The 12,108-nt window shown below is 38.8% G+C and overlaps 1 protein-coding gene across 1 annotated transcript; it reads right to left on the bottom strand.

Moving 5' to 3' along the window:
• Nucleotides 1–3,227: 3,227 nt before the first annotated feature.
• On the bottom strand, nucleotides 3,228–12,092 carry GATAD1 (GATA zinc finger domain containing 1; the record flags this gene model as incomplete). Its single annotated transcript, XM_084229816.1, has 5 exons — nucleotides 3,228–3,418; nucleotides 6,001–6,184; nucleotides 9,316–9,375; nucleotides 10,918–11,043; nucleotides 11,841–12,092. The coding sequence occupies 5 exons, from the start codon at nucleotides 12,090–12,092 to the stop codon at nucleotides 3,228–3,230; spliced, it is 813 nt and encodes a 270-aa protein (XP_084085942.1).
• Nucleotides 12,093–12,108: the final 16 nt, after the last annotated feature.

The raw sequence follows: 12,108 nt of genomic DNA, 5'->3' as shown, positions 1-12,108 counted from the left end.
AAAGCCCAAAGTCTAGTTCATTTATTTTGCTTGCTTCTTTAATAAAGAAGAATTTTAATAATAAATTTAAAAAAAAAACTATCATATGTAAAATGTTCTCTATATGTGTGGATTAAAAATTGGTAGTTGGGCCTCCCCGGTGGCGCAGCGGTTGAGCACTGGGTTGCGAAGCTGCCCGCGGCCTCTGCAGCGCCGGTTCCATCCCCGGCCGCTCCCCGGCCACCAGAGGAGGGTCCCACATGGCGTGCAGACCTCTCCTGCTGCCTGCTGCTCCCCTCAGGAGTGTACCTCGGTCCTTCTGCCTGCTCTGCTCCCCGCTCTGGCTCTGGTGAATTCTCTCACCCTCCCGTGCTTCTGACTGTACCCAGTGCTTGTATAAATAAATAAATAAATAAATCTTTAAAGATGGAAAAAAAAACAAAACTGGTAGTCCCATACCACCACTTGGGCAGTCTGCAAACAAGTGCGTGTGTTTGCATGTATATATGCTCATTGCAGAAGACCTCCAAAAAAAAAAAAAATACCGGAAAGGAAGAAAAATGGAAAAATGCACACAAATGCACATTAACTTATTTAAACATTCCGCTCTAGTTGGCTTCAGGTTCCCTCTGTTCCTTCATGAAGCTGACATCTTGGCTTATATTTCTTGGGTGTAAGAAGAACAAATTCCTACAAAAGGCATGGTTTATACAATCGGTACACATTCCTAAACCATTCCCAGGTTAGCAAAATAAAATCCACAAAAATGCCATTCCCTTCTCTAAACCATGACAGAATCTCATTCTGAGTATGTGTAATGTAATTATGTACCTATGTGTATATAAACACACATGCATGTAAAAATATAGATGTAATTTTTATTCCACTGTTCTCATGATTTCACCTACTTATGGCTAAAAATAGAATCATAATTCAAACTTCTTGATGCAAAACGAACACTCCTAGAGAAGTCCTTCACAGCTAAGAACATGAACTTTTTGGGATATTTTTTTCAGTACTTATTTATGTAAGATTTATATGTGTAAGAGAACTATTGAGAGTCCATTTTTACATCCTGTTAAAACAATATTTAAAACAATCTAATACTAATCTAGAACATTACAATTTGAAATTCTACTCAAGTTGACAGTTCATAATACTTTAATACTAGTAGGAACTAGTATTAACTGAAATATCAACAGGTAATTTATTTATTTATTTTAAAAGATTTATTTATTCATACATACAAGAACTGGGGTACAGCCCAGAGGTGTGGGGGATGAGAGGATTCACCAGAGACAGAGCGGGGAACAGAACAGGCACACTAACCAAAATACACTGCTGAGGGGAGCAGCGGGCGCGACAAGAGAGGTCTGCTGCGCTATGTGGGTATCTCGCCAGTCGGCTGGGATAGAACCTGCATGGCAGAGGCTGCAGACAGCTTCACAGTGCTGAGTTCAACCCGCTGTGGCACCAGGGGAGGCCCACAACAGGTAATTTAATTAATAGCATCCAATCTGGACCCATGGTCACCTCTCATTAAGTGAGGACCTGGCTTAGGTGCTCTGAGAGTTACTACAAAGATTTGTAAATAAAACATACCATCTCTGTGCTCCATGGAATAGGGGTTGGGCAGTAGAAATAGATACTTATACAACAACAGACTAAGACACAGATTGATTTTAGGGAGTCATGTTAATCTGGAAAGATCTCAGAGGTAGAATTTGAAGGTTTTAAGGCAGTCTGTGGTAAAACTGGAGGGAACAATATGAACAAGATCTCTGAGCCAGGAAAATGAGGAAGTTGTCAGGAGAATAATATTAGTCAGAGTGAAAAGGAACAAGGCTGGAAATATATACTAGAACTATATCAGAGCAGGCTTTTGGTAACAGGAGAAAAGGTATGAATCTATTCTGTAAGCAATGGTAACCACTGGTGTTTGTAGAGGAGAAAGGTGAAAATTTAATCTTTGTTTAAAAAGATATTACACAAATATCTACCAATTTATGAACAAATGTCAGTATATACACTGGTTTAAAATTTTTCTTCATTTATGACAAAACTTGCAAGGTGACCATAGACCTGAGGCACAGAGTAAAGGAAGGGAAGAGAGAAGGGGTCAAAACAGGGGAGGAAAGCACAAAAGGACTATAGTATTAGATCATGGTGCTATGGTGGTCGGATAACTACAGGGACCACACCAGAGGGTAGAAATCAAATACTATCCAAAATTAACAAAGATGTAAAAAAATAAATAAATAAAACATTAGATCTAAAAAAATTTTCCCTTCATTTCAATAAAAACCTTACACCAAACTTTCATTTTGTCAATCAGCCATTTTCTAGACTTTTCCAAAATTAATTACATATTGATTAATTTTTCACAAAAAATTACAAGTATTACAATACTGGTGATTCCTATTTATATATTTTTGGATAGAAAATCCTTTTTGTTTAAACAAAATAAATTCAATGGAAATACACTATGGAAAATACATTTTAATCCAAAAGTTTGAATATTAGCTCTTAGTTATTTACAATGGTATTTACAACTGATTTTACTATATTTATTTTGAATAGAGAGATGACTATGTACATAATTATCTACATTTGCTTTTTTTCAACCCACAAACTATAACAGTGTAGAAAAATTGTCACAGCTCAAAATCATTACAATTAAACTAGATTCTGACAAATTTTCCTAGGGCTGAAAAATGCTAGTTAAATCAGGTGAGTGTGTGCAATCCTTACTTCTTCCCATTTTCATACTGTTGTTAAAATAGCTAACAGTATATTGGCATTTTTTAAATGAGAAAACAAAGCTTGTATAACTTTGTGATATTGTTGGCCATAGCTACATTTTATCTAATTAAATCTTTGGTAAGAAATCCAAACCTTAATTAAAACTTCATTGTGAAAATACAATTCATTCGTGAGTTTCTAGAAATAAATTATGGAGAAAAATAGATACTACCTGTTCCTAACGGTCTCCTTGGAAATCACAGTCTTTGCCTGGGAAAATACATACATAGAATGTTTAACTTCAAAGTACATTTAATTCTTTTTTATCCCTTTTAATTTTCTAAATGACTAGTAATAAACTAATGGTTTAAAGGCTAATGATAATTGGGTAATAGAGAAAAAACTTTTAAGTCATTTTTCCATTTAAGAATTTCATTAGTAAAAGGTGGCATATCTTATAGCAGTAAGAAAACAAGGTAACTGGAAATCTAGCTTTACTTTTCAAACTATAGATGGTTGGCAACTGTTTCCTTAATAGTTATTGCAGGAGTAGGTCCAACATGAGTCCATATATAGCCCTTCTCTGGTCTTGTGGGGACTGTGGGAAATGGTGATGAACGTGACTTGAAATATTCAGAAGGTGCATGACAAACAAATTCCAAGTATTCCATCTTCCTTGGAAGATCTTCCTCTGGTCCTGAAAGGCAACCAATGAAAAAGTTGAACACATTTTTGAACATAGATTTCATTTTTATAAAATGTTATAATTCTTAAATACTAGGAAAACCACTCTGGTGGTAATTCGACATTAGTCTTTGAAACATGTATATTCTGAAGTTATTTTCCACCTTTTTTCTACTTTAACTGCTTAATGAATACAGCATTCTCCCCCAAACATCAAGTCAATATAGGATTCTAAAAATAGTTAGCCTAATATTGTGTTTATCACATGCCTATGTTGATCTAAGTACTTTCCATATATCAATACTTTAAATCCTCACGCCAACCCTCTGAGCTAGGCATACCACTTTCATTTTACATGTTAGAAAAATGAAGTAAGACAAACTAAGGAACTTTCCCAAGTTCCAAGATCATAAGGCTAGTGGCTGGGCTAGGAGTCCAGAAAGTCTTTTTTTTTTTTTTTTTTTTAAAGGTTTCTTAAACATTCCATTGCTTTTATTTATTTATTTTTTAGATTTATTTGTTTATACAAGCACTGGGTACAGTCAGAAGCGCGGGAGGGTGAGAGAATTCACCAGAGCCAGAGCGGAGAGCAGAGCAGGCAGAAGGACCGAAGTACACTGCTGAGGGGAGCAGTGGGCGGCAGGAGAGGTCTGCACGCCATATGGGACCCTCCTCTGGTGGCTGGGGAGCAGCTGGGAATCGAACTGGTGCTGCAGAGGCTGCACGCAGTTTCACAACCCAGCGCTCAACTCCTGCGCCACCCAGGAAGCCCCCAGAAAGTCTTAATTCCAGAGTTTGTTTTCTGAACCTCTCTGCTAAGCTGCCTCCTCTAGAGGATTGGGAAGAACAGTTGAGAGAGGAGCCACAGAAACGATGGCCTCTCTGAAGAAACCTGTCTGACAGATTACGTAAATGACAGTTCATGCTTCTATGTACTTACAAGCAGAAGATCAAAACTGGTCATGTATCAAACTTGTCATATAGGTGAGAATAATAGTGGTACACTATTTGTCCCTGAGGTCTGCTGAAGAAATTTTCACAATGTTTTCTTTTAATTATATAATTACGCTAGTATTTTATTAATTCAAAAGCACTTTACAAGAAAATAGTTAAGTATGGCTCCTACAGGAATGTTATACTTGGATTTGGCATCTAGCTCCACAGGTCGGAAATGTGGCAACTCAAATCCACACACCCTAGAATGGGTCTTCCCACTCATTCATGTCTGCTCCACAAATGCTCTCACTGAACCAGTGTCCACAAATGGTGGTGTAAGTTTCCTTTTTTTCAGAATGCAAAAGTACAACATGCCCACTGCAGAAAGAGCTAAAAGTTCACAGTAAATTAAAAACTTCAAAAACATTCAAAATGGTATTCATCACTAACTTCTCATGAGCCTACATCAAGAACCATTTGTCCTACTTCTTTTGTCAGTCTTGAAATTAGAGTACAGTGGCTGCAACTGAAATTAACAACAATGACAAGTTATAAAAGGTAAATGTGTAAAATGTAGATGGACACATATTGAGAACTTTTAAGATTTTAAAATAACTGCCATACTTCTTTTAGAAATTATTATTGAATAGATTTTTATAAGTAACCTAACTATCCTAGTCCCTAAAGAATAAATTTTAATAAAGTTAAACCCTGGGTTACTCAGGAAAATCTTATTCACAGCACTTTGTAACAGGTTCATATTGCCAGAACTCAAAATAACTAATCACACTCAACCCCGTTATAATGTCCTTCGTATTTTCTACAAAGCTCTCTAATTTTTTGTACTTGATGATACTTAAGCTTCTTTACTATGGAGTGATTTATATCCTTCCCAAATTTATATGTTGAAGCCCTAACTACCAATGTGATAGTACTGGACATAGGGACTTTAGGGAGGTAGATCTGGTTAAATGAGGTCATAAGGGTGGGAACCTAATCCAACATGATTTGGTATTTTTTTTTTTTTTTACAAAAAAGCAAGAGAATGGACCTCCCCAGTGGCGCAGTGGTTGAGAGCTGGGTTGCGAAGCTGCCCGCAGCCTCTGCAGCGCCGGTTCGATCCCCGGTCGCCGGGTGAGGGTCCCACATGGCGCGCAGACCTCTCCTGCCGCTCGCTGCTCCCCTTAGCAGTGCACTTTGTCAGTCTGCCTGTTCTGCTCTCCACTCTGGCTCTGGTGAATTCTCTCACCCTCCCGCACTTCTGACTGTACCCCAGTGCTTGTATAAATAAATAAATCTTAAAAAAAAAAGCAAGAGATTTATTGGTAGACAAGGACAAGAAAGCTTCTTATCCTAGGGACCCCAGAGGGGACCCCAGAGTGTAGCCCTAATTATGTTCTTATAAGAACAGATTCCAGGAGTGGACATGTTAAGAAGGTGGCTATCCACAAGTCTGGAAGAGAACATTCATCAGAAGCTACCTAACAACACCTTGATTTTAGACTCCAGCCTCCAGAACTATTAGGAAATAAATTCCTGTTGTGTAAGTCCTTCAGTCTGTGGTATTTTATGGCAGTCTGAGCAGACTAATACATTCTTATATATATAATAATGGGGAAATAACTGGGTTCAAAAACCTGCACCAATTGTCAAACTCACCTATGATGTAGGATGCAGGATCAAATTGGTCCCTGGGGCTAGAAAGAGTGGGAATGAGCCACGTTAGCGCTGCACTCTTCTCACAATACTGGTCTTGGATAAATCCCCTGATCTGAGCATAGTAGGGTTTTCCATCTTGCTCATCAATCACAGAAACAACATCTCCAATTTGGTAATATACTCCCTGGGAGAAGCAGAAGATAATTCTATATTTAAAGTCAATAGGACATTTCATATTAAAATGAGTATGAACTGAAAATTCCTCACATGAGAACAATCATTTTCGAAAGTGGTTAATAAGAGGTATTTGAGATTGTCTAAAGTATCAGTGTTTACATGATTGATGCCAATTCTAGAACTGTTTCACTTTTGAATAAAAAAAATTACATGCACACATGATAACTTGCATCTGCAGAAGACATTTGTTTACAAAGATACTTTGATTTTATAGCACAAAGGTATCAATACTATCCCTGCTTTTTTTTGGCCAGGGCCATTACTCTATAGAAAGGTTAAGCGTTTTGCTGATAGCTATATAAGGCAGAGACTGCAGCTGAAGCAACTATACCAGCTTAGCTCTCTACCTCTGTATTGTCTTGAAAAGCAGTGCTTACCTGGTGAGAATATACTCTACACGCCTCCTTCCTTAATCATTCACTGAAGAAAATAGACACCGTAAGTTCAAGCCAAAAGAAAAGACAGAAACTCTTTTGATTATAATCAGTCTTCGGGATAACTTTATCCTCAATTTACTGTACCTTTTCTCAGTCTCACTGGGCTTGTCTTGTCCCCTTCAATTCACTTTAATATTCTTCCCTAAAACAATTACTGGTATTTCTAACATTCAGTTCTATTTCCAGAAACTAAGCTGTGACAGGAATTTCTCCTGCTGTACCCTTTATCCATGTGTCTAAGGATGATTGTAGCATCTGGTCGACTACAGGTGGGTATAGTCCTGTCCCCCCATAATCTGCTACTTACTAGTTCATAACCATTATAAACTGGTTCTTTTAGCCTCTACTCCAAGTTTGAAGTTATTTGTCATAAAATAGTTTGAATTAATGGTGAGCTTTGTCTAATGTATGATCACTACTCTCAAATTGTAAATGATTATATGTTTTCTCACACATAAAATAGAGCTTGCTTATAATAGGCATTTGAATATATACTGAATGAATATTAATCCAAAATACATAATAGCATGAAAGCAGAACTGCCAGCCAAAGACAATGTCTTAGTAAAAGATTCCAATGGCAACCAGTGCCTGACACAAGATGTCTATTAATATGTGCTGTTATGTGTAATGTATATCTACATATGTATATACATACAATATACATATATAAGTAAATAAATAAAACACCAAACAGAACTGGGGCACTTGACGTAAGGAATTCCTTCCTTCATTCACCGGGAGGTTTCTGTGCTACTGCGAGAACAGAAAGGGGGTCTAACACATGAAGAACACAGGCTCAGAAATGACCAGACCTGAGTTCACAGAGTTGTTCTGTGACTGAAGTACTCCAAGCAGGTCACTAAACTATTCTGGGCCTTGAGTGTCCATTCTATCCAGTGGCTCCCACTTACCTTCCTCCTGAATGCTTGATCTGGGCTCTAGTTCAGCAGCTGGCAATAACCTTTTAAACTCACCCACCCCAGCTGCCTGCAGTGGCATTACTGTGACAAACCCCACTCTGGGCACCTGCATCACTACTTGAACATTTTGTTGCATTTTGTTCTTATTGTTTAATAAATATGGGTGATAAACCCCAATAACAAAGTATTAATACTTCCAATAGCAGATCCCTCACATCTTTCTGTTGAGACATGCTTGAAAATAATTAGTACACTAAATCTTTAGCCCAACAAGTTTACTCCGTGAAGGTAATTGCATGAAACTGAAAATGTGATGATCATAATTTCTATTATTCATTGAGTGCCTAATCTTCTAAGTGTTTAACATACATAAGCTCACTTGCCCCTACAAGGCAGTTTCAATTTACAATCCCTATTTGACAGATGAAGAAATATTAGACAGGTTGGTCTTAGCCCCGTAGCCACTCATCCAAGCAGTGAGCCAGGAGCTGAACTCTAGGCTTAGACTCTGGCATCAGACAGCTTTGATCCATGACTTGTTGGTTATATGATCTTGGAAAAGTTAATAAACCCTTCTATGCCTCAATGTTCTTACCTATACAATAAGGATAACAGTGCCCAAGTCATGGAGTAGATTGAATGAAGTAAAGTATGCGAAATGTTTACCGCAATGTCTATACATAGCAAACACATACTAAACTTCATTATCAACAATGTATGAAATGCCAGAAATACAGGAGAGAGGTTTGCCTATGTATAAACTAGTTAAGAATATACAGATTTTGGGCTAAAAGAAAGATACACTGAAGGCAAATAATCACTTGTGTTTCCAGTGTTTGGTCCACTTAGGTCAGTTATAAATAAAGCACTAACATAGTACTGCCCCCTAGGTGACAGTTCAGACCTATGTCTGAAAAAACTGAAAGAAGAGAAGGGGTATTGTTTATAAACAGTAAACCTCCTGCAACAGAGCTCACTTCTCTTGTGGAGTTTGGAAGAGTTTCCAAGAGCGGACTCAAAGTTCAATGATGAGAGATGAAGGCTGTGGAGGACACACTACACACACAACACAGGCTTCATACCTGGGCCAGGCCTGCCAGGGCTTAGAGGTCTTTTCTTCATCTCAATTGCTTTCCTAAGGTTTTGCTAAAAAATAATCCCATGTCACTTCTCTCACTGGGGTGTCAAGACGTGCATGGGCTAACAAATCTAACTACCTCATTCTGCTAGCAAAACATCTTAGACTTACTCTGTCACCAAAGACTTCTAATAGGTGCTAATCTCCACTAATACCCTTATTCCCCTCACTTCTACCTAACGGCATTGTAGAATCTCTGTGCTTACACTAGCCAGTACATCACAGTCCACATGCTCTCCTAGTCCCAGTCACACCTTTCTTAACCTTCAATCCATCTCAATGGCTAGGGTGGCCTCCTTTTTAGCTCCATGCCATAAATAAGCACTTTAAGAATTATTCCCATAACTTACATTAAAAATTCTTAAGATCCTCATAACATATTTCAATAGGCAACCTCCCTCCCACCTCAGTTCTGGATGTGATGTTTTGTAACAGCCAACAGTGGTGGAAAATGGCTTAGATGGGAACAATAACAAAAAATCAAACCTTACAGAGCAGCTGAGACCATTACACTAACCCAGTATTTTAGTAGAACACACAATAGGCCCAAATCTTCCTTCAGTAACTCTGCAGATGTTTACCTTGTAGAAGATTGACTCTGCAGTGATTATAGTGGAAACCGACTCAGGAGCTTTGATGGGCTGTGAAAAAAAAAGAGAAAAGATATTAGCATATTCATAGTGAGGTTTATGCGTATGCAGTGTGCATAGGCACTTCCCCAGTCATTATGAGAGTTCTATAATTTGAGAAATACTAACTTTGTTGTTTGGTGACAAGAAATGTGATAAAAAGATAAATTATTTTCTACGTGTTATGGCAAAGCAGTCTGAATATTTCTACTGCTGTTTCTTCTATCATTAGCTTCAAAATTGCTGAGAACCAAAGGACTAGCTTCTGATTATGTGACTGAGATTTAACATGAGCACTCTCAAAGCTTTATTATACATTAATAAATTTATAACAATATAATGGCTCTAATCACCTGAGTAGGACAGAAGTGGCTACAGTAAGAAATGTGTAGGTGAAAACAAAATGAGATAGTGTCTCCTTGCAAACATTCTCCACCTGAACTTAACTATGACAATATCATCAAAACTGATTTTATAGTAAGACTGAACTAAAGCTAAAAGAAACTTCCTTCATTTGCCGTCAACTAGCATTAAAATCCCTTTTCAAGCAGTTACACACATATTTACGCCACAACATAGAAACCAGGCCTCTCCAAAATATTTCTTGATAAAATCCTTGAAGAAAGGGGCTGCTAGTGAAAATGATTAATTGTGAAAGGGGCTGCTAGTGAAAATGAAATAATTGCAGCGAACACATTCTATTATACTTAAGAAAAACCTGTGATTTCATGGTTCAACTATAATCTATTGAACATTCACTTAACAAGAAATTCCTCAGATGAAGGAAACAAAATTTAAAATATCTTAAATTAGGGGCTCTCAAAAAGAATCTACACTCAGCACAAAATTACCAAAATGCTACTCTATGTTTTATAAATGATATGCCCAACTTTACAATTGTCTTTACTGGTAAATGAAGCATTCTTTTTCTGAAAGCAAATATACAGAGGTTTTAAAAAGTAGTGTACAAAGTATTGTTTGTTAGAGTGACCACTGTTCCACTGTGCTTACAAAAATGAGACTATACTGCAATAAAAATGTGCTTTCACCTTCAAGTCTTTCAAAAAATCTATTTTCTTAGAGCAGAAGAAATAAAGCTTTAACAAATTTTTTTATTCATATTCATCAAATTATCATAAATCAGTAAAGTATACTTTCTGGGGCTGTAACAAATAAATAGGAAAATGAACAAGTTTCAGTATTATTTACATAGATTTTTAAAGAATTTTAAAAAAGTTTTCCTAGTGTACCTGGTCATACCAAGAACCATAATCCTACTTGGTCCTTTCTTAGACAACACAATAAAATGAGTTCAAGGTTTATGTTTCTTTTAGACTCATATTTATATTTTCTAGAGGGGAAAAAAACTGAAAGAAGAGAAGGGGTAATGTTTGTAAACAGTAAACCTCCTGAAACAGAGCTCATTTCCCTTGTGGAGTTTGGAAGGGTTTCCAAGAGAGATTCAAAGTTCAACGACGGGAGACCAAGGCCGTGGAGGACACACTACAAACACAACACCATTATAGTAAAAGACACTGTCCACAATCATCTTACATTTTTTAATTTAAAAATATGTCTTCTCCCTTTTCCTTTCGTGGAAACTTTCTTTTCAGCAGCTGGAGCAGATTTGTATTTAGTGTTTCTGAGACGAGCAGACCTCCTGTGAATTTCCTGCTTACTCTGTTACACAAACAATTACAGAACAAAAAAGAAAAAAATGAAAAGGGTAGCAAGGTTGCTATCTAATACAACCATTTATGAGCTTTCGAGTATACACTTTACACAGACATTTAAAAATTAAGAGTGCACCTTTTCCTTTTATTATGGGTAACTGCATGATCTGGAATAATTAAAAACACGGAAGGCCCGGCAGGCAAGCATCTCAAGTCTCCAAAAAGGTGTGTGCTACTTACAATAGGGCAGGGGGCAGGAGTAGGAGTAAATGTAGGCCAAGGCAAGAGCTATTCATTTGTTGTATTTCTCACAAAGAATTCTTAACTCAATTCGACAACGCCAGAGAACAGCGTAGGCAAGGCACCTGCTACGGTATTTACACTGTCACTTAAAATAATGACATGATCATCTTAATAACATAATGGCCTAAAAAAAAAAATCCTTTATTATTAACAAGGAAAAAGTTCCAGTAACATGACCGTTTGCGTCTCTGGGTAAACGTGTGTATATTGGGTTGCCTGGTTGCTCCCCAAAATATTGCAATGGAGGAATGTCTGAAGGGTTTTTAATTTCCTTGCTTCTGCACACTTCCAATTTCTCACAGTAACAAAAGGTGCTTCGAAAAGGCCGAGTCAATGAAGATCTAATCATGGCGGGAGGGGAGTGGGTGCGAAGCGGAGGAGACGACGCGGCCCAGCAGGTGCGCGGCCGCCCGGGAAGCTACGCCCCCGCCCCCGCCCCCGCCCGGCCAGCCCGGCCCCCGCCCGCCTCGCGCCCCGGCGGCCCCCGCCGGCGGAGCTCACCTGCTTGCCGCCCCCGCCCCCGTTGCTCTGCGGGGGGGCAGCCGAGGTGCTGGCGAAGGTCGCCGCGCCGAAGCCGCCGCCGCCGCTGCTGCCCCCCGTCCCGCCGGCCGCCCCCGAGCCGGCGCCCCCGCCGCCCGCGCCGCCCCGGCCCGTGCAGTGGTGGCAGAGGATCTCCCCCTGCGGGCCCTTCTTCCACATAGAGGACGACGTGGTCTTGCAGACGCTACAGGTGGGCTTCAGGCCCAGTGGCATCGTGGCCGGTTCGGGC

This window comes from Talpa europaea (assembly GCF_964194135.1).
Source record: "Talpa europaea genome assembly, chromosome: 3".
Taxonomy (NCBI): domain Eukaryota; kingdom Metazoa; phylum Chordata; class Mammalia; order Eulipotyphla; family Talpidae; genus Talpa; species Talpa europaea.
Note: the sequence above shows the minus strand (reverse complement) of the source record. Positions and strands in the feature narration are given on the sequence as shown.